Source organism: Pseudophryne corroboree (genome assembly GCF_028390025.1).
Source record: "Pseudophryne corroboree isolate aPseCor3 chromosome 3 unlocalized genomic scaffold, aPseCor3.hap2 SUPER_3_unloc_36, whole genome shotgun sequence".
Classification (NCBI taxonomy): domain Eukaryota; kingdom Metazoa; phylum Chordata; class Amphibia; order Anura; family Myobatrachidae; genus Pseudophryne; species Pseudophryne corroboree.
In genome coordinates, this window is record NW_026967526.1 from 1110313 (window position 1) to 1137513 (window position 27201).

The 27201-nt window shown below is 46.1% G+C and overlaps 1 protein-coding gene across 1 annotated transcript in view; it reads right to left on the reverse strand.

Moving 5' to 3' along the window:
- Positions 1–11699: 11699 nt before the first annotated feature.
- Positions 11700–27201, reverse strand: part of LOC134984104 (gastrula zinc finger protein XlCGF57.1-like) — a gene marked incomplete at its 5' end in the record, with an annotated part of 30025 nt that continues 14523 nt past the window's right edge. Inside the window, one exon of the mRNA XM_063949735.1 lies at positions 11700–14132. Within this exon, the coding sequence (XP_063805805.1) occupies positions 12463–14132 (1670 nt within the window). The remainder of the gene's footprint in view (positions 14133–27201) is intronic.

The following is a 27201-nucleotide window of genomic DNA, read 5'->3' on the forward strand; positions in this document are numbered from 1 at the left end:
TTCCTGACTCCAGCCGTTCTGGATACATAAATTTTCAGGGCCCTGACTACATCCAGCAACTTGGAATCCTCCAAGTCCCGAGTAGCCGCAGGCACCACAATAGGTTGGTTCAAATGAAACGCTGAAACCACCTTAGGCAGGAATTGGGGACGAGTCCTCAATTCCGCCCTATCCATATGGAAAATCAGATAAGGGATTTTACATGACAAAGCCTCCAACTCTGACACACGCCTGGCCAAAGCCAGGGCCAATAGCATGACCACTTTCCACGTGAGATATTTTAACGCCACGGTTTGAAGTGGCTCAAACCAATGCGATTTAAGGAAATCCAACACCACGTTGAGATCCCAAGGTGCCACTGGAGGCACAAAAGGAGGCTAAATATGCAGCACTCTTTTAACAAAAGTTCTTTTTGGAAGAAAATCGACAGAGCCGAAATCTGGACCTTAATGGACCCCAATTTGAGGCCCATATTCACCCCTGACTGTAGGAAGTGCAGGAATCGACCCAGTTGAAATTCCTCCGTTGGGGCCTTTCTGGCCTCACACCAAGCCACATATTTTCGCCATATGCGGTGATAATGTTTCGCGGTCACGTCATTCCTGGCTTTGATCAGCGTAGGAATTACTTCCTCCGGAATGCCCTTTTCCTTCAGGATCCGGTGTTTAACCGCCATGCCGTCAAACGCAGCCGCGGTAAGTCTTGGAAAAGACAGGGCCCCTGCAGCAGCAGGTCTTGTCTGAGCGGCAGAGGCCATGGGTCCTCTGAGATCATTTCTTGAAGTTCTGGGTACCAAGCTCTTCTTGGCCAATCCAGAACAATGAGTATAGTTCTTACTCTTCTCCTTATTATCCTCAGCACCCTTGGTATGAGAGGAAGAGGAGGGAACACATAAACCAACCGGTACACCCACGGTGTCACTAGAGCGTCCACCGCTATCGCCTGCAGGTCCCTTGACCTGGCGCAATAGTTTTCTAGCTTTTTGTTGAGGCGGGACGCCATCATGTCCACCTGTGGCCTTTCCCATCGGTTTGTAATCAGCCTGAAGACTTCTGAACACAGTACCTCGGAAGCTTTTTGTTTAGGCGTGACACCATCATGTCTGTTTGAGGAATTCTTAGGGGGAGTTTGTTAGTGTGGGTCACTAGTGGACCTAACACTAAAAGAGGTTTAGTGTGTGGCGCACTCTTTTGAAATGATTATTGTATATTAAAATATTTCAAACTTTTATTTCACAGATGTGATCAAGCTTTTTTGTGAAACGTACGTCATCCACTGAATAGCGGGACACGGACGTACACCTGACACGGCGGTACGGGAATCACCCGACCCGGCGTCCTTTTCCCCGCCGAGCTCCAAAGAGAGACGTTATTCACTGAATAGCGGGACACGGGCGTACACCTGACACGGCGGTACGGGAATCACCCGACCCGGCGTCCTTTTCCCCGCCGAGCTCCAAAGAGAGACGTTACCCGTAGCGGCAATAGGACACTGGGAACTTCTACCTTTGATGAATACTACACATGGGCGCACATGACACACCAGACATGGGGAGATCCTGATCTGATGTCCAGCTCTTGCAACATTCATAGAACAGCGGGACACTGATACACTATCACCTGACCCGGCGCCCATCTCTCATTGAGACTGCTGAGCGGAGAAATCCTATTTGCAGTAGCATTAGAAGTGGTGAACGTGACAAGGGTGTTTACTATACTCCGGGCAAACGCTGATCAGATACTCAGGGCTGCCCTCTCATCCATTGCATGGTATCTTGGCCCCCCTGCAATGCTCCCAAGTAACAGGGGTGGGGGACACTAAGCGTGGACAGTAGAAGCAGCCCGCACTGTTCTTTCCCTTCAGCCCCAGGTGGACGGCTCTTCCCCGCTCTCATTGTTCCCATTCACTGCCCAAAACGGCACATGGGACAAAAGCAGAAAGGGAATCTGTTTCCACACACCTGGGACTCTTTTTTCATCTTTGGTGTCTGTACCCTGGTAATGAAATGATATGAATATACTTACCGCAAATTATTACTTATGGATTTATTTGGAAACATTAGGTGAATAACATCAGGATATAGTGTGTCTAAATAATATATTTATCTCCTATGAGTGTAATTATTATGAGCACTTACAAATTGATAGTGCACCCCTGTGCCGATAATTAGCCTCCCCTGTGCCGACAATTAGCCTCAATTATGACCCAGAGAAAGATCTCAATGAATTACAATATTGTTTAAATCTCTTATACTTTGTAGATATTTTCCAGTCTGTATATGAATTTGAATAATCATGTAAACAACCCCCTTTTTTCCTTTCTTTCTGAAGAGAAAGGACTAACAATTAATTATTAGAACAGGATATAATATGAATGTTTAATTCTCACTTGTGCCATAGTTCTTTTCTGTTCTTTCTCCAGACAAGTATACTTGAGACAGTGCAACTATTACCTGGTCTCCAGTACGATTTGTTTCATTTACTATACACTGTTGCAGAATGGTGAATGAATAAATTGTATCAAATTACATTAACACTATTACCCCAGTCCTGAACAGTAGACTGATGTAAGAGTGCATATATGTTACAAAAACACTCATGTAAATCATCGTGCTTTCTCTATTTGTTACTTGGATTTTCTTTGATTGGTATTTGCACAAGTAATATTTTTCTTGGGTAACCGTTACGGGCTAATTGGATAGGGATATACATTCATTTTTCCCTCTATTGAAGGGCGCGCTATTCACAGCCTCTCAAGAGAGCTCAGCAGTAGCTAAATTAGCACTGACTCATTTTTATTAATATTTCATATTGCTTACTTAATCACATTTTTTTTCTCTCTTGTTCTGCCTGAACAATTAATTTATTGATAATTGGTATCAGCTTAATGATCTAATTCCATAGGCAGATAATATGAATCTTACACTGACATAGAAAAAGAAAATAAATTAAAAAACTTCCTTTTTGCACTTTTCAGGCCATCAGATAGGATAGAATTCCTGCTCGAGATGCCAATCATTTTTTAGATATGGAAATAAAAGTCTGAAATATTTTAATATACAATAATCATTTCAAAAGAGTGCGCCACACACTAACCCTCTTTTAGTGGTAGGTCCACTAGTGACCCACACTAACAAACTCCCCCCCAAAAAATACCCCTGGGATACTACCTGAAGGATCCAGGGATCTACCTGTGAGCGAGCCCACTGTGTGCTGAAATTCTTGAGACGGGCCCCCACCGTACCCAAGTCCGCCTGTAGAGCCCCAGCGTCATGCTGAGGACTTGGCGGAAGCGGGGGAGGAATTTTGTTCCTGGGAACTGGCTGTTTGCTGCAGCTTTTTTCCTCTCCCTTTGCCACGTGGCAGAAAAGAGGAGCCTTTTGCCCGCTTGCCCTTATGGGGCTGAAAGGACTGCGTATGATAATATGGTGTCTTCTTTTGCTGAGAGGTAACCTGGGGTAAAAACGTTGATTTCCCAACAGTTGCCGTGGAAACCAGGTCCGACAGACCTACCCCAAATAACTCCTCCCCTTTATAAGGCAATACTTCCATATGCCTTTTAGAATCGGCATCACCTGACCACTGCCGAGTCCATAACCCTCTCCTGGCGGAAATGGACATAGCACTTACTCTTGATGCCAGCCGGCAAATATCCCTCTGTGCATCACGGATCACGCATGTATAAAAAAGCATCTTTTAAATGCTCTAAAGTCAGTAATATACTGTCCCTATCCAGGGTATCAATATTTTCTGTCAGGGAGTCTGTATAACACCAGTGTGTGTGTATATACACTTTAGGATAGTCTCCTGCTTTCTGTCAGCAGGTTCCCTAAGGGCGGCCGTATCCGGGAACGGTAGTGCCACCTGTTTGGACAAGCGTGTGAGCGCCTTATCCACCCTAGGGGGTGTTTTCCAACGTGCCCTATCCTCTGGCGGGAAAGGGTACGCTGCCAATAATCTCTTAGGAATTATCAGTTTCTTATCGGGGGAAACCCACGCTTCATCACACACCTCATTTAATTCCTCAGATGCAGGAAAAACTACAGGTAGTTTTTTCTCACCAAACATAGGCCCTCATTCCGAGTTGTTCGCTCGGAGATTTTCTTCGCATCGCAGTGAGAATTCTCTTAGTGCGCATGCGTAATGTTCGCACTGCGCAGGCGCCAAGTAACTTTACTAAGAAGATAGTATTTTTACTCACGGCTTTTTCTTCGCTCCGGCGATCGCATTGTGATTGACAGGAAATGGGTGTTACTGGGCGGATGTACGGCGTTTTAGGGGCGTGTGGCTGGAAACGCTACCGTTTCCGGAAAAAACGCAGGCGTGTCTGGAGAAACGGTGGGAGTGCTTGGGCGAACGCTGGGTGTGTTTATGACGTCAGCCGGGACCGAAAAGCACAGAACTGATCGCACAGGCAGAGTAAGTCTGAAGCTACTCTAAAACTGCTAACTCGTTTGTGATCGCAATATTGCGCCTACATCGGTCGCACATTTAAGAAGCTAAGATTCACTCCCAGTAGGCGGCGGCTTAGCGTGTGTAACTCTGCTATAATCGCCTTGCGAGCGAACAACTCGGAATGAGGGCCATAATACCCTTTTTAGTGGTACCTGGGGTATTATCAGAAATGTGTAAAACATTTTTCATAGCATCAATCATGTAACGTGTGGCCCTACTGGAAGTTACATTTGTCTCCTCGTCGTCGACACTGGAGTCAGTATCCGTGTCGGCGTCTGTATCTGCCATCTGAGGTAGTGGGCGTTTTAGAGCCCCTGATGGCCTTTGAGACGCCTGGACAGGCACAAGCTGAGAAGCCGGCTGTCCCATGTCGTCAAACTTCTCATGTAAAGAGCTGACACTGTCACGTAATTCCTTCCATAAGCTCATCCACTCAGGTGTCGACCTCGTAGGGGGTGAGATCACATTTACAGGCATTTGCTCCGCCCCCACATAATTTTCCTCCTCATACATGTCGACACAGCCGTACCGACACACAGCACACACACAGGGAATGCTCTGATAGAGGACAGGACCCCACTAGCCCTTTGGAGAGACAGAGGTAGAGTATGCCAGCACACACCAGAGCGCTATATATACACAGGGATATCACTATATAAAGTGTTTTCCCCTATAGCTGCTGATATAATGAGTACTGCGCCTAAATAGTGCCCCCCCCCCTCTCTTTTTTACCCTTTTCTGTAGTGCAGGACTGCAGGGGAGAGTCAGGGAGACGTCCTTCCAGCGGAGCTGTGAGGGAAAATGGCGCCAGGTGCTGAAGGAGATAGGCTCCACCCCCTTCTCGGCGGCCTTTCTCCCACTTTTATGGAAAATCTGGCAGGGGTTAATATACACCCATATAGCCCTGGGGGCTATATATGATGTATTTTTGCCAGCCAAGGTGTCAATATTGCTGCTCAGGGCACCCCCCCCCCCTAGCGCCCTGCACCCATCAGTGACCGCAGTGTGAGGTGTGCATAAGGAGCAATGGCGCACAGCTGCAGTGCTGTGTGCTACCTTGATGAAGACCGATGTCTTCTGCCGCCGATTTTCTGGACCTCTTCTTGCTTCTGGCTCTGTAAGGGGGCCGGCGGCGCGGCTCTGGGACCGGACTCCGAGGCTGGGCCTGTGTTCGATCCCTCTGGAGCTAATGGTGTCCAGTAGCCTAAGAAGCCCAAGCTGGCTGCAAGCAGGCAGGTTCGCTTCTTCTCCCCTTAGTCCCTCGTAGCAGTGAGCCTGTTGCCAGCAGGTCTCACTGAAAATAAAAAACCTAAATCTAACTTTCTTTCTAAGACGCTCAGGAGAGCCCCCTAGATTGCACCCAGCTCGGCCGGGCACAAAAATCTAACTGAGGCTTGGAGGAGGGTCATAGGGGGAGGAGCCAGTGCACACCAGGTAGTCCTAAAGCTTTCTATTTGTGCCCAGTCTCCTGCGGAGCCGCTATTCCCCATGGTCCTTACGGAGTCCCCAGCATCCACTAGGACGTCAGAGAAATTAGATTTACCTGCCGTAGCAGTGGAGACCAGGTCCGAGAGACCTTCCCCAAACAATTCCTCACCCCTGTAAGGTATAACCTCCATATGCCTTTTTGAGTCGGCATCACCTGTCCATTGCCGAGTCTAAAGGACTCGTCTAGCAGAGATCGACATAGCGTTGATTCTAGTACCCAATAGACCAATGTCTCTTTGAGCATCTTTCATATATAAGACAGCATCTTTTATATGTCCTAGGGTCAATAGAATGGTATCCTTATCCAGGGTATCAATATCCGCTGATAAGGTATCTGTCCACGCTGCTACAGCGCTACACACCCAAGCCGACGCAATAGCCGGTCTGAGTAAGGTACCCGAATGTGTATAAATGGACTTCAGGGTAACCTCCTGCTTGCGATCCGCAGGATCCCTGAGGGTAGCCGTATCTTGGGAAGGCAGCGATACCTTTTTGGACAAGCGTGTCAAAGCTTTATCCACCCTAGGGGATGATTCCCACCGTATCCTGTCCGTTGGCGTGAAAGGATACGCCATAAGAATCCTTTTTGGAATCTGCAGTTCCTTATCTGAAGATTCCCAAGCTTTTTCACATAACTCGTTCAGCTCATGTGATGGGGGAAATGTTACCTCAGGTTTCTTTCCTTTATACATGTGTACCCACGTGTCAGGGACAGGGGGTTCCTCTGTGATATGCAAAACATCTTTTATTGCAATAATCATATATCGAATACTTTTAGCCACCTTTGGCTGTAATTTTGCATCATCATATTCGACACTGGAGTCAGACTCCGTGTCGGTATCCGTGTCAACTATTTGGGATAGTGGGTGCTTTTGGGACCCCGAAGGTCCCTGCGACATAGGTACAGGCATGGGTTGACTCCCTGACTGTTCCCTAGCTTCAGCTTTATCCAATCTTTTGTGCAATAAATTTACATTGGCCATTAAAACATTCCACATATCCATCCAGTCAGGTGTCGGCGCTGTCGGCAGCGACACCATATTCATTTGCTCTTCCTCCTCCCTCAAAAAGTCTTCTACCTCAGACATGTCGACACACGTACCGACACACCACACACTCAGGGAACCCTCTTATCTGAGGACAGTTCCCCCACAAGGCCCTTAGGAGAGACAGAGAGAGAGTATGCCAGCATACACCCAGCGCTGTAATAACCCAGGACAAAAACACAATATGTATGTTTACCCAGATAGCGCTTTTATACTCAATGCGCCAATTATGTGCACCCCCCTCTACTTTAAAACCCTCTTGTCACCGTGATCTAAGCAGGGGAGAGTCTGGGGAGCTTCCTCTCAGTGGTGCTGTGGAGAAAAAACTGGCGCTGGTGAGTGCTGAGGGAGAAGCCCCGCCCCCTCGGCGGCGGGCTTCTGTCCCACTCTAAAATACAAAACTTTGGCGGGGGTTCGTAGGTATATACAGTGGCCAGCTGTATATACCCATCTTTTGCCAGGAGAGGTTAATTTGCTGCCCTGGGCGCCCCCCCCCCCTGCGCCCTGCACCCTTACAGTGACAAAGTATGTGAGGTGAATGGGAGCAATGGCGCACAGCTACACTGCTGTGCGTTACCTCAGTGAAGAACAGTGAAGTCTTCTGCTGCCTCTGATGTCTTCTAACTTCTCATACTCACGTGGCTTCTACCTTCAGGCTCTGTGAGGAGGACGGCGGCGCGGCTCTGGGACGGACGGTGAGGAAGACCTGCGTACCGATCCCTCTGGAGCTAATGGTGTCCAGTAGCCTAAGAAGCAGAGCCTTTCAAGTCACAGAAGTAGGGCTGCTTCTCTCCCCTGAGTCCCTCGATGCAGGGAGTCTGTTGCCAGCAGGATCCCTGAAAATAAAAAACCTAACAAAATACTTTCTGTCAGAAAACTCAGGAGAGCTCTCTGAAAAGCACCCAGTCTCCTCTGGGCACAGTAATCAACTGAGGTCTGGAGGAGGGGCATAGAGGGAGGAGCCAGTGCACACCCAAATCCTAAAGTCCATCTTAAAGTGCCCATGTCTCCTGCGGAGCCTGTCTATCCCCATGGTCCTTACGGAGTCCCCAGCATCCTCTAGGATGTAAGAGAAATTATCAATGGAGATCAAACTTATTAACCCATGGAGGTCTGGATCTGGAGTCACACAAAATTAAAGTGGAAAAACACACTACAGGCTGATCCAACTTTGATGTAATGTCCTTAAAACAAGTCAAAATGAGGCTCAGTAGTGTGTGTGGCCTCCACGTGCCTGTATGACCTCCCTACAACGCCTGGGCATGCTCCTGATGAGGTGGCAGATGGTCTCCTGAGGGATCTCCTCCCAGACCTGGACTAAAGCATCCGCCACTCCTGGACAGTCTGTGGTGCATCGTGGTGTCCCAGATGTGTTCAATTGGATTCAGGTCTGGGGTATGGGCGGGCCAGTCCATAGCATCAATGCCTTTGTCTTGCAAGAACTGCTAACACACTCCAGCCACATGAGGTCTAGCATTGCCTTGCATTAGGAGGAACCCAGGGCCAACCGCACCAGCATATGGTCTCACAAGGGGTCTGAGGATCTCATCTTGGTACCGAATGGCAGTCAGGCTACCTCTGGTGAGCACATGGAGGGCTGTGCGGCCCTCCAAAGAAATGCCACCCCACACCACCCACTGCCAAACCAGTCATGCTGGAGGATGCTGCAGGCAGCAGAACGTTCTCCTTGGTGTCTCCAGACTCTGTCACATGTGCTCAGTGAAAACCTGCTTTCATCTGTGAAGAGCACAGGGCCCAGTGGCAAATTTGCCAATCTTGGTGTTCTCTGGCAAATGCCAAACGTCCTGCACGGTGTTGGGCTGTAACCACAAGACCCACCTGTGGACGTCGGGCCCTCATACCACCCTCATGGAATCTGTTTCTAATTGTTTGAGTAGACACATGCACATTTGTGGCTTGCTGGAGGTCATTTTGCAGGGCTCTGGCAGTGCTCCTCCTGTTCCTCCTTGCACAAAGGCGGAGGTAGCGGTCCTGCTGCTGGGTTGTTGCCCTCCTACGGCCTCCTCCACATCTCCTGATGTACTGGCCTGTCTCCTGGAAGCGCCTCCATGCTCTGGACACTACGCTGACAGACACAGCAAACCTTCTTGCCTCAGCTCACATTGATGTGCCATCCTGGATGAGCTGCACCAGCTGAGCCACTTGTGTGGGTTGTAGGGAGGTCATACAGGCACGTGGAGGCCACACACGACTGAGACTCATTTTGACTTGTTTTAAGGACATTACATCAAAGTTGGATCAGCCTGTAGTGTGTTTTTCCACTTTAATTTTGAGTGTGACTCCAAATCCAGACCTTCATGGGTTAATAAATATGATTTCCATTGATAATTTTTGTGTGATTTTGTTGTCAACACATTCAACTATGTAAAGAACAAAGTATTTAATAAGAATATTTCATTCGTTCAGATCTAGGATGTGTTATTTGAGCAGTGTATATGGTTATTGGGTTGCACCTTTAATCCAAACAAGTTATTTTGTTAATCTGGCGAAGCGTCAGGGACGCTTCCGACACTATACTAAGGTTTAAGTGTGTATTGCTGTAGCCATATATATTCACCAAGGTGTTACGAGAGCGTCACACCGCTCAAAAGGTACGCTAAGTGGCGCTACACGTAGCGTAACATTGAGGAAACTGCGCAACTGACTTATTGTCCATCGGTTTACTTTAAAAACAGTTTATCACAAAGTAAAAACAACAGAACATTTGAACAGACAATTTATTTAAAGCCAACAAATTCTAAAACTATTTAATTACACAGAGACCCATCCTTCCCCCCGTAATATCATCCCACTATTCAAATGAGCTGTCAAAATCAGACATAGCCAAAATTGCACCGGAAATCTTTTGCTTTTAAACGACTTTATTTCACATCTTTAATACACATATTTTTGTCTATATTTTAAACTTAAAAAATACTTTACTCTGCACAACAGCCTATGGGGGTCATTCAGACCCAGCCGCAATACTGGCCCGCAGCAGTTTACCCAGTGGTGGCAAAATGCACATGCGCAGCGGCCACGCAGACACACACATTGTGGCCGCATCCCTGAGGGGTAAATGCGGGCGGGGCAGGATAAGTTTCCTGCGGGGGCTGCGTGATGTCACATCTGCATTCATCTCTGATTAACCCCCTATAAGCTTCCAGAGTGCACCTCATATCTCATCTTTTCCAAGTTACTACAAATGATATGAGATCGGTAGCAGCACTACTTTCAGGATTATTACACAGAACACACATAAAGGCTGACACAGCAAATAACAGTAACACATACAAGGGATTAATTAGAAATAAGGAAGCATAATCATCATTAAGTCTAATTATCAACTGGTTCTGTGCGGGACCCATACACCTCTTTACTGCCTCCACCAGCCCCTGGTATTGCACTGTGGCCATCAGCCCTGTCTCCTCCCCAGTACTGCCACCACCTTGTCTCCCCCCACTACTGCCACTCGCCCTGTCTCCCCCCCACTACTGCCAACCACCATCTCTCCCCACTACTGCCCTGCCTTATCTCCCCCCAATAGCCCTTCGCCCCTACTGCCACCGCCGTCACCCCCAACTTCATCCGCTGTCTCCCCCCACTATTGCCACCGCCCTGTCTCCCCCAATACTGCCACGTCTCGCCCCTACTTTACTGCCTCCAGCATCCCCTGGTACTGCACTGTGACCACACACCCTGTCTCCACCCACTACTGCCACCCGCCCTGTCTCCCCACCACTACTGCCACCGCCTCCCCCCACTACTGCTACCCACCTTGTTTAGCCACCTACTGCCACCGTCCTGTCTCCCCCCACTACTGTTACCCATCTTGTTTAACCACATACTGCCACCGCCATCTCCCCCCACTACTGCCATCCACCCCGTGTCTCCCCCACTACTGCCACCTGCCCTGTCTCCCCGCTCTGACACCTCAGCACTGCTTGGGGACGTTTACCCACGTAGACATTGCCTCCAGCAGCTCCCACTACTACCCCCTGCCCTGTCTCCCTCAGCGCTGCTTGGGGACAATATTACCACTTAGACACTGCCTCCAGCAGCCCCCGCTACTGCACTACTGCCACCCACCCTGTCTCCCCGACATCTAAGCACTGCTTGGGAATTTATGGTACTGCTAACAGTCCTTCATCAACAGATGGAAGAAGCCCGGGCAGTACGGAGGCAGAAGCTGCTTCTGGTACCATGGTCATGCAAGGCTGGGAGAGTCAGTAAGATTATTTAATAGCGGGCCTAATTCAGTAAGGATTGCAGATGCTGCTAATCAGCAGAATTAGCAATCCTTTACCTAGCGCGCTGGGGGCCGCCCATCACAGGGCAAGGCCACCTAGCATGCTGACCGCCGCCTCACACCTGATGAAGCAGAAAATGCGATTGCCTCACAATTTCTGCTTCATCGTAGAAGTTAGTGAAGCCTCCTGCTGCCGCATCATAGCTGCACCTTCAGGAGGCCTGCCGCATTCTTCTCAATCATGGTGGCTGCATCTGATGTCACACAGCCACCGTGATCATGCCTGTTTGTCTGCCTCTGCCCTTCGTTCGCGCCACACGGATCAGTCTCCTTCCTGGAAATGGAGCATTGCCCGCCCACCCATGACTGCAGTCTGCCTGACAGGCAATCGCATTTTCTGCGGCCCCTCGACAGAAAATGCAGGTGCATGCGCAGGATGAGCCCGCAACTTTTTCCTCAATAACTCCATTTGGATCGCACACTGCAATCCAACCTGAATTAGGCACAGAGTCACCATCTTACAGGCAGCCGGTGAAGGGAGCAGAGAATGGGTGTTATGTGGCAGGAACGGGCTGGTTAGGTAACAGCCTGGCTGCTGCATTCTGTACAAGCTACAAGCGGTGCAATTCTTTTGCTGGGAGACCCAGGTAGAGCACATTGCAGTAGTCTATGTGTGATGATACAAGTGCATGTATGACTGTAGGTAGATCTTCTGAGGGAAATAAGTGCTGGAGTCTGGCTATGTTCCTCAGATGAGGATCTGATTGTGGCTGATAACTGATGTTTAAGTGTCACTCCGCCTTCCAGGACACCAATATTCCGCACATGATCAGCATTTTGTAACTCTGAACACATAAGCATAAGTCTGGTTGGTAACAAAGCTGAGCTGTAGCCCTGCCCTTTGTTGGTGAGCTTCTATCAGAAGGACATGTTTCACCAGAACTGAATCACAGCCAACTGGCATCACCCACACCTGGAGCTCAGCTACACAACCATTTAGGATTGGTACTGGGTTACCCGGAGCAAGAGACAGGTCATCTGCATAGCAGTGGTAGATGAGGACATGGCATCTGATTATTTCACCCTGCGGTAGCATGTATATTGCAAAAAGCATAGGAGATAGGATAAGAACCTTGAAGAACAATGCATGGCAATGATAACTATACTCCAGAAGATTAAAATGGCTCCTCACCTGAGTGGTCTATTGTGTGCAACAAGAGCTGATTTATTTCTCAGAGTAAAGAAATGGCCTCTCACCTGTGTGACTTTTGTGATGTCTAACAAGATGTGATTTGTGTGCAAAACATTTCCCACACTCAGAGCAAGAAAATGGCTTCTCACCTGTGTGACTTTGCTGATGTCTAACAAGAGTTGATTTGAGTGCAAAACATTTTTCACACTCAGAACATGGAAATGGCTTCTCACCTGTGTGACTTCTCTGATGTATAACAAGTTCCGATTTCCGTTTAAAACATTTCCCACACTCAGAGCAAGAAATTGGATACTCCCCTGTGTGACTTCTGTTATGTATAACAAGATCTGATTTGTGTGCAAAACATTTCTCACACTCAGAACATGGAAACGGCCTCTCACCTGTGTGACTTCTCATATGTATAATAAGATATGATTTCCGAGTATAACATTTTGCACACTCAGAGCAAGAAAAAGGCTTCTCACCTGTGTGACTTCTCTGATGTTTAACAAGATCTGATTTCTGTGCAAACAATTTCCCACACACAGAGCAAGAAATTGGATTCTCCCCTGTGTGACTTCTGTTATGTATAACAAGATCTGATTTCCGTGCAAAACATTTCCCACACTCAGGACATGGAAATGGCTTCTCACCTGTGTGACTTCTCTGATGTTTAACAAGACCTGATTTCTGTGCAAACCATTTCCCACACTCAGGACATGGAAATGGCTTCTGACCTGTGTGACTTTGCTGATGTGTAACAAGGTGTGATTTCCGTGCAAAACATTTTCCACAGTCAGAACATGGAAATGGCCTCTCACCTGTGTGACTTCTCTGATGTCTAGCAAGTTGTGATTTCTGTGCAAAATATTTCCCACACTCAGAACATGGAAATGGTGATGTACCTGTGTGACTTCTCTTATGTGCATCAAGAGTAGTTTTGTATGTAAACCATTTCCCACACTCAGAACAGGAATATGGTTTCTCACCAGTATGTATTCTCTTATGTATTACAAGACGTGATTCGTTTGTAAAACATTTCCCACACTCAGAACATGGAAATAGATTCTCACCTGTGTGACTTCGCTGATGTGTAACAAGTTGTGATTTCCAGGTAAAACATTTCCCGCACTCAGAGCAAGAAAATGGCCTCTCACCTGTGTGCCTTCTCTGATGTATAACAAGATGTGATTTGTATGTAAAACATTTCCCACACTCAGAACATGGAAATGGATTCTCACCTGTGTGACTTCGCTGATGTTTAACAAGTTCTGATTTCCAGATAAAACATTTCCCACACTCAGAGCATGGAAATGGCCTATCACCTGTGTGTCTTCTCTGATGTGTAACAAGACCTGATTTCTGTGTAAAACATTTCCCACACTCAGAACATGGAAATGGCCTCTCACCTGCCTTAGCTGGCTGATGGGTAATAAGTTTTGTGTTCTGTGTAAAACATTTGGCATCTACAGAACAGGGAAACACTGTATCTACTGTCAGAGCTGTAACAGATGCACCAATATCAGAGTGATCAGGAGAACATTCTCCAGGATCAGGGGGATCAGCTGATAGAGCTGGATGTATCATTGGGGTAATGGGAGTAGCTCCTGGAGAATCCTGTCTACTGTCATTATCTTTTATGTCACAATCCGGGGATAACATTAGATGTCCTTCTGAGATATTCCTGAGTGTGTGTCCATCTGCTGGAAATAAAATACATTATGGAAATGTGACATTTTCTGTAACAATATTAATCTTGTAAACAATTGGAGAAGATGACTCTCTGGGACATTTAATTGTAAATGTGTGTGTATAATAAAACATAACTTTTACTGAAGGCTTTATAATGGCGCTCATTCTGAGTTGATCGCAGCAGCAAGAAAGTTAGCAATTGGGCAAAACCATGTGCACTGCAGGGGAAGCAGATATATCATGTGCAGAGAGAGTTAGATTTGGTGGGTTATTTTGTTTCTGTGCAGGGTAAATACTGGCTGCTTTATTTTTACACTGCAAATTAGATTGCAGATTGAACACACCCCACCCAAATCTAACTCTCTCTACACATGTTATATCTACCCCTCCTGCAGTGCACATGGTTTTGCCCAATTGCTAACTTTCTTGCTGCTGCGATCAACTCAGAATGAGGGCTGTCGAAGTCAGAAAAATGTCTCCATGCACGATGCCATATTTGCACCGCACACTGGTACACGCTGCGCATGCGTGCGCACTCCCGTGATAGCGCATACCCGCAGTTGCGTGCACTCGCTGCACGCGGTATGCGTATTTACGGTAAACAGTATGCAATCGCAGCGTGCGACTCATTCATTACACAGTTTCATAATTAATGTATTTCATAGATCATGATCCCTTTGATAGTTTCTGTAAGTTTGGTTAAAATACAATGTCCCTGAGCTGAGGAATCCCTCTTTGCATCGTACGAAGGGTCTAACAGGAATCATACAGCAGTGTTTGGTACCCATCGGAAGAGTATTTAATTAGCAATATTCCGGTGTTGGTTTGGAGCGTATTAATCGCTCGTGCGAATAGTTATGGACATAAGAAGTTTATGTCCATTTCTATGATTTGCACATACTCAGGTATGCGGCGGGAAACCCAGTTTCCCACCCACCTGAGCTGTTGGAAATCGTCACAGCCCACCTGTATGAATCACCCTATGACCTTTTGTTATGATGCAGGGCCGAATTCCTTCGGCCAATGGACAATGGGATTGTAGGGACTAGGAGATTGCATTGTGTGTGGGGCATAAATAGGCAGGCCGACCATATCCAACTGCACTCTCTCATCAACGGTTATCTGCTGATAATCGGGAGCTGGATATCGAGGCGCATGCGATCGTTACCCTGTTGCGTAAGTTTCTCTCCGTAATCATTGTCTTTCTGTGAGCCAATTTCTCTCTCTCGCTCTGTGTCTCTCTCTCTCTATTTTCTCTTTTCTCTCATATCTCCCCTAGACTAAACTTTTATAGTATTGTATTGTATTGTATTAGATCAGGATAGTATTGTAGTTTATCCCTTAGTTAGGTGTTTGGTTAGGAAGTCTTTGTTATATTGTAGTGTATCATTTGTACTGTGTTACTCTTTTACAAGTATATTAGATATAATACAGATAATAGGCTTTGGAACCCTAAACCTGTATCTGTGTATTTTCTATAGTGTTAAGTGTTCACTTGAGCGTCGGTAACGCTCAAGCAGCTTTGTAGGTAGTCAGGTTACACAAGGTTGCACTTACACCCTGTATTCACATTAAGGTATATAGTGTATTACATTGTTAAAAGGTTTAAATATAAAGGTATTGTGCTGTGAGCGTCTACACAGCTGGTGACCTCCTCGTGGTCTCGAGCGTATGCTACGTTACAGCGAATCTTTTCCCTAGACATAATCAGTAACGTGTCCTGTGATCACTGGGCCGCGAGCGAACGTGACGCTTGAGCGTCTCGCTTACGGCTGAGCGATCGTTACGCAACTAGCGTACCATTACGGTACTTCTTAAGTAAACAGCGTACAGTGTTCTTAGCTTCATAAGGGTTGTTTATACGACAAAAGAATTTGGCATTGTCAATTGGGGGCTCGTCCTATACTCCTCACATCTGCGCTAGGTAGATTAGCAGACATTATCCCTCCAGCAAAGGGTGGGAGGTTGTCTCACAGTGCTGACGGGATAAGCGTCTGCTTCGCTTAGATAAAGAGTGCTGGAGGAACCCGGTAACCGGAAGTAAGAACAAAACGCTTGTGTTTTTTTTAAAACTGTTTATTTCTCTTCTGTCTTGCGTATACACGCACGCATATACCTGCATTTCTTTTCACTTGTGTATTTCATTTTTCGTATATCACTATTCCTGTTTGCCAAATTTTTATAGTTGATAGGAAGGGCTAAAAAAGAGATTTGCTGTTATTTAATAGTAGAGGTAATAGTTAAAATATAGAACAACACACGGGTTGTCTGGAAAACAAGGCAGTCAGTGTGGATTGCGGTAGATGATCAGGGATCATTTACATTGATAAAAGTATATTGTGTTACGGTGGATCTTTTACATTGCGTACACGTGTCGCTAACAAAGACTAGCGTACGCAATCCAAAGGCAGACGCACGCAGCGTTCATTACGCAACGTAGCGTCTGGTTACGCCCACGTAGCTCAGGACACGAAAAGTTGGATTTTAGCGCAAAGCGATAATTAGCGCAAAGGTGATAAGTAACGCACAGCGGTAGATAACGCGAAGCGGAAAAATAACGCAAATCTATTTTTGGAAAATCTGAAATTTAGTTTAACAGATCCTGCTCCTAATTGGTAACACTTTTGGCCTGAAGACAATTTCTGCGCAGAAATAGACATAGAAACAAAGTATACATGTGTTGAGTGAGTGTGTTTATACAATTTAAAAGGTGGAACCACAAGGAAAGCCGAGTACTCGTCAAGGGACATACGTGTAAGTGACATATACGGTGGCTAGGGAGGCATCCCTGGTTAAAAATAATATTTGAGCATTAGAGTATAGCGGACCATAAGGAAACAAGACCAGGAGGTCATAAGGTGTAACAAGACCAGGAGGTCATAAGGTAACAGGTAAAAGGTACAAAAAGGTCCGCTATAAAAGTCCAGTGGCACAACGCCTGGGGTGTTGGTGCAGAACCCATATAGGCCATACAAGCTCTGGCTGAAGGAATCACAGCCGGAAACATAGATTCCATTGATCTTTCAGTACATGACAAGTAGTGCTCGTGTACTGAACGATTGGACCGCACGTAATTGTGTGCAGTAGTTAGTAATCTGACCTCATACCATTAGAGTAAAGTGGTCACAAACGCTATTTGTACATTCTGACGTGATTTGTGTAATTTTTTATTTTTTTTTGGGAAGGGAAGTTCGCTGGTCACTCAGGAACTATCCAACAACCGATACTTGCTGGGGACTGGTAGGTCCAGCACGCCCCAGTAAGTAAAGGTTCACAGGGGCCCTGGGTTGGGTACCGCAGCTCTGGTTACAGTGATTGCGGCACAGGCCAACGTGGGCGAGAAGTAAGTGGGGTACTTGATAAACCACCACCGCCGGCCTGCCCAAGGACATCTTGGTTTGTTTGTAAGGGTTCGCCGAAAGCCTTGATATTCAAGGAGGAATAGGCAACGCCTGCAGATTATGGGGGCCATTTGTTCCGGTAGGGGGCGATCAACCCAGGTTCAGGTTGATTCAGAGAACCGATCCATCGGGTCGGCACGATATGTGATGTGTAAGAAATATGGAAATCACACTGAAGTTTTATGTGATGAATGGGAGAGCATGACTGTACAAGACAGGGACAAGTTCCCAAGGATAGGTAGCTTCAGTCCAGAGGTGTTAAAAAATTTAAGGAGGAGGATAAGTCTCGTTGAACCAACGAAGAGACAAAATAAACATTATGAATATTTACAGTTATGGCAACAGGAAAGTGAATTACAAAGAGAGTCTATTGACTCTTCTGACTCTTATCTTGAGGGGAGAGACATGGCAGCAGGAGAGGAGTTGATTGCGGAGAGAAAAGCACAAAGGTGGAACAATAAAAACGCTCTTAGCAACTGTAATATAGATTATAAGAATAAGTGTAATAAATGTAACCATGATTATTGTAATACTGTTGAATGTACAACTATTAACCTATGCAAGTTGCACCCCATGTCAAACCTCCCTCAGGAATACAAACAAGACAGTGAGCCCAGAACGATGTCAGCACCTCTTCCAGCAACCATCACAAAAGCCATCCAGGTGGACACGACCAAATTGGTAAAGGCAACAATCGAACCCCCTAACAGAGGGTCAGGTGAGGTCGTGTCCACAGGTACGTACAATGTTTCATATCACGCACAAACAGATATACCCCAAAATGTAAGATCAACACAAGATGATGTAACTGAGCTCGATCTGGCCAGGGTGATCTCAGTCCCCAATGGGAAGACTGACGATCAGGGAATCATTCCCGTCAAGGACAGTGCAATGCGCTGTCTCTTGTCCCGGACCGAATTGAGATCAATTGTGTCTGAATTTCCTGATCCTAGGAAAAATCTAGCCAAATGTCAAAGGTTTATAAAAGAACTAGGAAACGCCACAGAACCCACCAACAAAGAGTGGCGGACAGTGCTGAGGGCATGTTTGCCCTCCAGGGTTGACCCTGAAAAGTTCATTGCTGATTGTAAATTAAACACAGAGGTACCTTGTACGGAGGAACACAATCAGGAATGTATTAGGCAGATTAACCGACAGTTAGGAATATATTTCCCAGCTGCTGTCAAGTGGAATGAAATTTTCTCCATAAGGCAAAACGAAAAAGAAAATGTTTCTAATTATTTCAATCGAGCACTGCAAATAATGGCTAGAAACACTGGGATCGCAGACATCAAGACAAATGCACAACATAGAGGAATAGCGGTTAAGGTATTGATGCAGGGTTTAAAAGATGAATTAAAAACTAGGGTACAGACCACCAACCCAAACTGGAGAGATATCTCGGTGACCGCACTAAGAGAGGCCGTCATCAATCAGGATCAGAATATCACCAGACACAGAGAGTCACAAAGAGATAAGTTAATGGCAGCAAAAATACAGGCCCAAACCACAAGACCACCCCAACAAAAGCCCCACACCCCTGCGAGAAACCCAGATATGGTAATCTGTTACCATTGTCATAAAAAGGGACACATTGCAAGAGATTGTAGATCAAGAGAAAAACAACACCATAATCACAAAATCCAAGGAATCAGGGAAGTACAGGGGAAACGGTTGACGATGATGAGCATCCGAGCGTTTGAGGAGGCATCAAACCAACCAAAACCTCAGGTCATTGATACGTGGAGGAAGCCCAGGATTTGCTATAATTGCCAGGAGGAAGGCCATTATGCAAGAGATTGCAGGCATAACAGCCCACATAAAGTTAGACCCCCTAGACCAAGAAATGAGCAAAATTACAATACACATCATTACAATCAAGGATCACATAGGCAGGAAAGGTGATTGTTAGGAATGGAGGCAAGCCTGAGGTAACGGTTAATGAAGTGGGAGGTCATTCACTGAAGACACAGGAATGACCAGGTTAAACGTTGTAAATGTATCTGTGAAATGTTTTTTTTTCTCTCTCTCTATCCCCATCTCTGACGAGTATTGGTAAGAATTCACACATTGCATACCCACTTGGTCCTTGCAGAAGTCTACCAAACCCCAGCATGACCTCCGCCACAATGTATTCTGGCCAGATACAGACAGTGGAATAATGCAAGTGCTGGTGGGGAGAGACTGCTCAAGGAGACCAGTAGACACATAGATATGACAGCCTAATGCTAACAATGTTTTCTTAATGTTGACAATGTTTAAAAATGTTTTGTTTCTCTTTTCTCATTGGTGGTTATTGTCGAGTTATGTAATGTATATATGCACATGAATTGTTCTCTATCTCTTTTGTTTTTTTTTTTTTTTTTATTTATTTTCTCTCTCTCCTCACTCATGTTTCCATGATTTAAAGATGGTATGTCACCCCTAAGTGTTAACCAATGGTAACGCCAGATTTGTGCTCCACACAGAAAGATCGCTAGTTAGGAAGAAAGATTACATCACCAGAAGGTTCATTCGGAAGACTGAAGAGACAGCACCTTTGAGAGGACAGCAGAACAAGAAGAACAACAAGACGAGAGAACTTATTATCGTAACAAGTTCTCTCCCCCTCAAACTGATTTCTTATACCCCCTTTACAAATTTCTTCTTTTCTCCTCCTGTAAGATGGACTTGCCCCAAGAGACTGTGATATGGATTTTCCTGTTGACCATGATGTTGACCAGAGCAGTCTGTTTCGGTGAGAGTACCAGTGAGGTCGAGAAAGGATCCAGAAAGGTCCTGATGACTGAGACGGAGGTGTAAATTTCCAATAGCAACCCAATCACCAAGCAAAGGCGAGTACCGGGCACGATCTAACAACCATGTTATTTGTAAACAACTGTGAAGGAATGTTAGTTCAAAAAGAAAGTTGTATCTGTAGGCTCTGTAACAAAGAAATGCCAATCTAGTTTTAATATCCATATGGACCGGCATCCATTGAGTGACTATCACTCTCTAGTGGGTAACGTATTAAACAAGACCGATTGTTGGGTATGTTCTCAAGTACCTCAGGGTCACAGCAAATCAGGGCTAGTACCATTTCCTTTAACGACAGGGGAGGTACTTGAGCTAAGTGGTGGGAGACCGGTGGACCGGAGGTTTAATATCTCCAGCCCTCCTAGTTTGAAGCTCCACCAATACCATGTGGATAGGTCCCTCTTATGTTTTAACATCTCCAATCCTAGAAAACCGGGAAATTGGGAAGTGTCATGGAGCAACCTTACCATGACCTTTTCACACAGAGCAGATAGAATGCCTACAGATACAGAACTTGTACGCCACATAGCCACTCGAGGAAAATCTTTTCGGTATAGATACACCTTAGGAAATAGGATTACTAGAGTTGGAGAAGTATCACCAGGATACTGTGCACATATCATCCAGCCTGATACGTGTATTAAGCAGATGGAAGAATTAGGGTCAGGAGATTTCACCTGGAAGGTTTGTAACATGGTCATGTCCTTCTCCGTCCCTTATGTTCTCCCCGATGATGCATATTTCGTATGCGGGAGAAAGGCGTACAAGTGGCTTGCCCCAAACTCTGAAGGATTGTGTTATATTGGAAAAGTATTGCCTGAAGTGATGACTTTTACACATGACAAAATGAAGGACATACACCGTGGTGCCCAAGCTCCTTATACTCACACTCACTACGAGCACCTTGTTAAAAGACAACTGTCAGAAAGGTTAGAGCATCCGGCCTCTGATCTTATCCATGAATCCACCGGGATTCAGGTTCTGGTAGCGTTAGACTTCACTCGTACCGCTCGAGGAGTGATGAATTATAAATACATTTCCGCACTCGCCAATTTGTTAGATAATATCACTGAAATGTATGATGACACGTTTAGATACACTGGAAGAGAACTTCAAGCTTACAAAACAGAACTAGTTCAGCATAGGATGGTTCTTAATTACCTTACAGCAGTAACAGGCGGATATTGTGTTACATTGGCAACACAGTACGGCATAAAGTGTTGCACGTATATCACGAATAGCACCGAGGATCCGGTAGAGGTCATAGACCAAAAGATGGATGATATTCTGCAATTAAAATGGGAATTTCGTCGGAAACACAATCTCACCCTTGCTGCTGTAGGTAATGAGCTGACTGGTTGGGTGTCATGGTTGAACCCGCGAAATTGGTTCTCCGGTTTGGGAGAGTGGGCTCAAGGAGTCATAATGGATGTTGGAAAGTTTCTCCTGTGTATCTTAGGTGTCGTTATATCGATTGGATTGATATTTAGATGCGGGCAGGCTTTGATGAGGTGTAAACAAAGTACGAAAGTGATGAGCTTGAGGAGCGAGGAAACTGTAATTAACCTGGGTTTGATTTATGACCCAATGATAGAAACCAGAATGTGATGAAAATGTGATTATGCGGTCCGTTTCTTTCACCTGTTTTTCTGCTTTTCTCCAAGATACAAAGACCCCTTGGACGAGGAAGTTGACGAGACGGTATGCAGACAAGACCACAGACAAGACCAAAGATGAAGAAGATTTGACAACTTTAAATATGGACACTTGATGAACTTTGCCATGGATCCCCAGTTTCCCTAGAACTTTTAAATTCACGCTAGCCCAACATTTTTTTGTAAATCTGATGGCTTAGACAAAGCTATTTGCTCACGCCTAAGGAGCAATACAGCGCAAAGAAGACGACTCTCAACAGATACCGAAAACAACTTCGACGACAGATGTACATTTCCCTGACATAGAATATCATTGCATTTTTCATAAGTGTTCTTTATCTTCATCTCTACAACCCTCAGGTAATGACACACATAGTCGATAGGGAATACAGGCACAGATATCAGCAACCACATACCTCCCCCATTCATGTATCATCAACTAAAATGTGCATCCCCATTTTGTTGCAACCACAGCCGAAATGAGCTCGGTAGAGTTTGACAGCCCATCCACAGACCCTTAGTACGGGATAAGAAGGAATTCAAATGTATACTTCGCAATACCTCGAAGCTTGATTTACCACACGTACGGCACGATGATACATGACCCTCCAAACATGGACTCATACACACATGCTTCTGCTTTCTCACTAGGTCATACCCTTTTCACACCTACTCCTCTCTTCTTCCTTACCCCACCATGGAAATCAGTTAACCCCTGACTTACATTTTTCTCCTTAAATATTTTGTGGCAGTTATTATTGACTGCCAAAGGGTGGACTGTCGAAGTCAGAAAAATGTCTCCATGCACGATGCCATATTTGCACCGCACACTGGTACACGCTGCGCATGCGTGCGCACTCCCGTGATAGCGCATACCCGCAGTTGCGTGCACTCGCTGCACGCGGTATGCGTATTTACGGTAAACAGTATGCAATCGCAGCGTGCGACTCATTCATTACACAGTTTCATAATTAATGTATTTCATAGATCATGATCCCTTTGATAGTTTCTGTAAGTTTGGTTAAAATACAATGTCCCTGAGCTGAGGAATCCCTCTTTGCATCGTACGAAGGGTCTAACAGGAATCATACAGCAGTGTTTGGTACCCATCGGAAGAGTATTTAATTAGCAATATTCCGGTGTTGGTTTGGAGCGTATTAATCGCTCGTGCGAATAGTTATGGACATAAGAAGTTTATGTCCATTTCTATGATTTGCACATACTCAGGTATGCGGCGGGAAACCCAGTTTCCCACCCACCTGAGCTGTTGGAAATCGTCACAGCCCACCTGTATGAATCACCCTATGACCTTTTGTTATGATGCAGGGCCGAATTCCTTCGGCCAATGGACAATGGGATTGTAGGGACTAGGAGATTGCATTGTGTGTGGGGCATAAATAGGCAGGCCGACCATATCCAACTGCACTCTCTCATCAACGGTTATCTGCTGATAATCGGGAGCTGGATATCGAGGCGCATGCGATCGTTACCCTGTTGCGTAAGTTTCTCTCCGTAATCATTGTCTTTCTGTGAGCCAATTTCTCTCTCTCGCTCTGTGTCTCTCTCTCTCTATTTTCTCTTTTCTCTCATATCTCCCCTAGACTAAACTTTTATAGTATTGTATTGTATTGTATTAGATCAGGATAGTATTGTAGTTTATCCCTTAGTTAGGTGTTTGGTTAGGAAGTCTTTGTTATATTGTAGTGTATCATTTGTACTGTGTTACTCTTTTACAAGTATATTAGATATAATACAGATAATAGGCTTTGGAACCCTAAACCTGTATCTGTGTATTTTCTATAGTGTTAAGTGTTCACTTGAGCGTCGGTAACGCTCAAGCAGCTTTGTAGGTAGTCAGGTTACACAAGGTTGCACTTACACCCTGTATTCACATTAAGGTATATAGTGTATTACATTGTTAAAAGGTTTAAATATAAAGGTATTGTGCTGTGAGCGTCTACACCGCTGGTGACCTCCTCGTGGTCTCGAGCGTATGCTACGTTACAGCGAATCTTTTCCCTAGACATAATCAGTAACGTGTCCTGTGATCACTGGGCCGCGAGCGAACGTGACGCTTGAGCGTCTCGCTTACGGCTGAGCGATCGTTACGCAACTAGCGTACCATTACGGTACTTCTTAAGTAAACAGCGTACAGTGTTCTTAGCTTCATAAGGGTTGTTTATACGACAAAAGAATTTGGCATTGTCAGGGCCAATATTGTGTCTCAGACTATCATTGTGTCCACCCTCCTGAGAACACTCACAATAACAAATGTAATATTATAATAAGACTTAGATATATCTCTACCTCTTGTACTGGTAACTAACCATGAAGTATAAATGGAGATATAGTCACTCGCCAAGTCCTATGTCAGCACCAATGTAAAACAATGGATGGGGAACATATCGTATGAATTGGAGATTCTAGATGAACAATAACGTCAGTCATATGAGCTGATGGATCAGAGAAATGTCTCCTAACGTTACTCCTGGAAGCATTGGTAAGGTAGCATTCCTTTATGTGTGTGCTCATACGCTGGTAAGCCTGTATATGTGTTACTCACCCTTATATAAGGTATATTGCTACAGCAGAGTAGGTGTGGTACAAGGTACTTTACATGCAATACACCATATAATAAACTGCAATCATCATCATCTGCTGGGTCATAATCCACTGTTACACCCCCATCATCAGTGTCTTACCTCTATATTCTCACTAGTAATAAGGATGATGTGAGTACAGTAAGTACGATACAGAGAATTACATATCAGAATCTATACAGCTGCCGCCATACTTCTGCTTCTCATACGTGTGCTACTGCCAGCAGTGAACATCTGAGTGAGAGAGCAGGGAAGACATCAGAGTCTGATGAGAAAGAGATTGGATCTGCCTTTGCAGGGATGTACCACACCCATCACACCTGTTTAAATAATAAATAAGAGGGGCCCGAGTCCATCCAGACATGCTTTCTGGAGCTTTCATTACTACGTGGCTTCATATCTACCCTACCTGATAGCTCTCAGCCACCACTGGGACCAGACCCCCACTCCTACTGCCCAAAAGCCGCTCACTCCACTCACTCTGGGCACCGTTCACTGCTGCAGCCTAGTGACGCAGCTGAAGCTATGGGCTGTATTCTGGGGATAAGTGTGCCCAGTCTTTCCTGCACGCTCCGGATAGCTGACTTGGAGGCACTTTTGCCTCAGGTGGGAGCACTGGGTCTTCCGCTACTGCTGGGGACAGAACAGGCTGTGCACAGTCACTGGAGCCCGGCAGTGATATTGGAAAGTGAGGTGATGATCACGCACTCTTGCTCCGTTGCCCTTTCTCCGAATTCCACTAGCCGGTCTGCTAAGGTATCCGTGTCGCCCCACCTGGGACGTTGGACCTCTGGCCCTTCTAGGCATGAAACATGGCTGCAGCTAGTAGAGAGGGTGGCACTTGTGGGTCTCACCGGTTCTGTATGAACGTCCACTGGTAGGCCGCCCTCTTCACTGCCAACGCCCTTAGCACTCTCTGCCTCCGCTCGGCGGGACTCCTCCAAGCTCACGAGTGCTGCCCTCATGATGCTTCTGGACACGTTGAAAGGGATATCCACACCCTTTCTCCTGATACATGATCTCCAGATCGTCCTTGGACATTCCGCTGAAGTCCGCCATCTTGTGCGTTCTCCTGCGCTGCAGTTACTCCTCTCCTGAATAACCCAGCTTCTCTAATCAGGTGACCAAAAAGCCACCTAGGATTATCCCACCGCTATGCCAGCAATTTCTGTGACTGGACGGTTCTGTATGAAAGCCCTAGCCCTGCCTCACATCCCGCCCCAGTCACAGAATGGATGTTTAAGTCACACGGGATCTGGCCAATTAGGGGATTCCCACTTACTGTGAGTAACCGCCTACTACGGACACAACCCACAACGCAGGTGGCGGATACTGCACTGCCACCACCAGACTCCTTGTTGCCATGGAGTCTGGAACCATGGTACTGCTCTGTATGCGTCGACACTCTGTCTAACCACTAGTCGCTGGACTAGGCCTCTGTACGGTAGCTGGCGGGAGGCGGAGCTTGCAGACGCTGAGTGCACCCTGGACAGTCGGAAAACGGAACTATGTTTGGCACAGCGCTGCAGGTCACAACATGAAGCGGTCATCTTGAGGCAGATGTTTATTCAGCCAGTCTTAAAAAAGACTCTTCCGTATTGCTAGGGGCAACAGCAATACAGCAAGATGTTTACAGCAGAGTGAAAATGGTATAATACCTCTGGAGGCTCACAGGCCTCCTCTTTTTATCTTACGCCAATACACATACCACAGGTGGTAAGTCCACCGTGCTGTTCTCAACCAATCATTGTTTACCCATGTGATGTGCATGACCTTGGCCACATGCACAGCTAACACTGTCCTCTATGGATGGTGGGGAGTAGTCACTCTCCTTTGACAGTCCCATCCTGGAGGATTGGTATCTGCCCTGGCGACGCTCAGTCTAGGCTGGGGGAAGTTTTCCCATCTAAACTACTTCCAGGAATCTGCCCGGTTACTCAGCTCACCATCTCCAGCCTAAACTTGGGCTCCAGAGATGGGCAGCCTAGGTGATCCCTATGGAGCTCCAGAAAACCACTTGGCTTGTTTTAAAGCTGAGCTGTTCCTCTCTTGCTCCATGATACTTCCATGTGGGAGGCTAGAGAGGAAGGCATTCCATTCTGGGGGAAAAGTACTAGGTGAATCCAACAGCCTGCACAGTAATGGATTCCCCCCTCCTGGGACACACAACCAAGTAAGTGCATTTCACTTTAAATACAACTCAAATACACATTATTGCTTAAATATAACACTGCAGTGCCTATATATATATATATATATATATACACACACACACACATACATACATACATACCGATATAGTTACACACACATACATACAGTGTTCGCAAATACGCGCTATAGCGCATATTTTACCCAGATCAGAGGACGGAGACTCACATTTAAAAAAAATGTGTGGGTCCCCGAGGACGCGCTCCGCTGCAGCCAATTCCTGGCTCTCAATCGACTGCGCTTCGTGCCTGTAAAGAGGAGGTGGAGCCTTACCACTACCAGTCCTCTGGCGGTGCCTCCCCCTTCTGGTCACATGCAGCCGCGGCTTCACACGGGGGCCGGGCCGAGAGTGAAGACGGCTCTACGGCTGCTCTACGCTGTGCTGCGGGCGGGAGGTGAGTGCCGGTGACAGCGTAA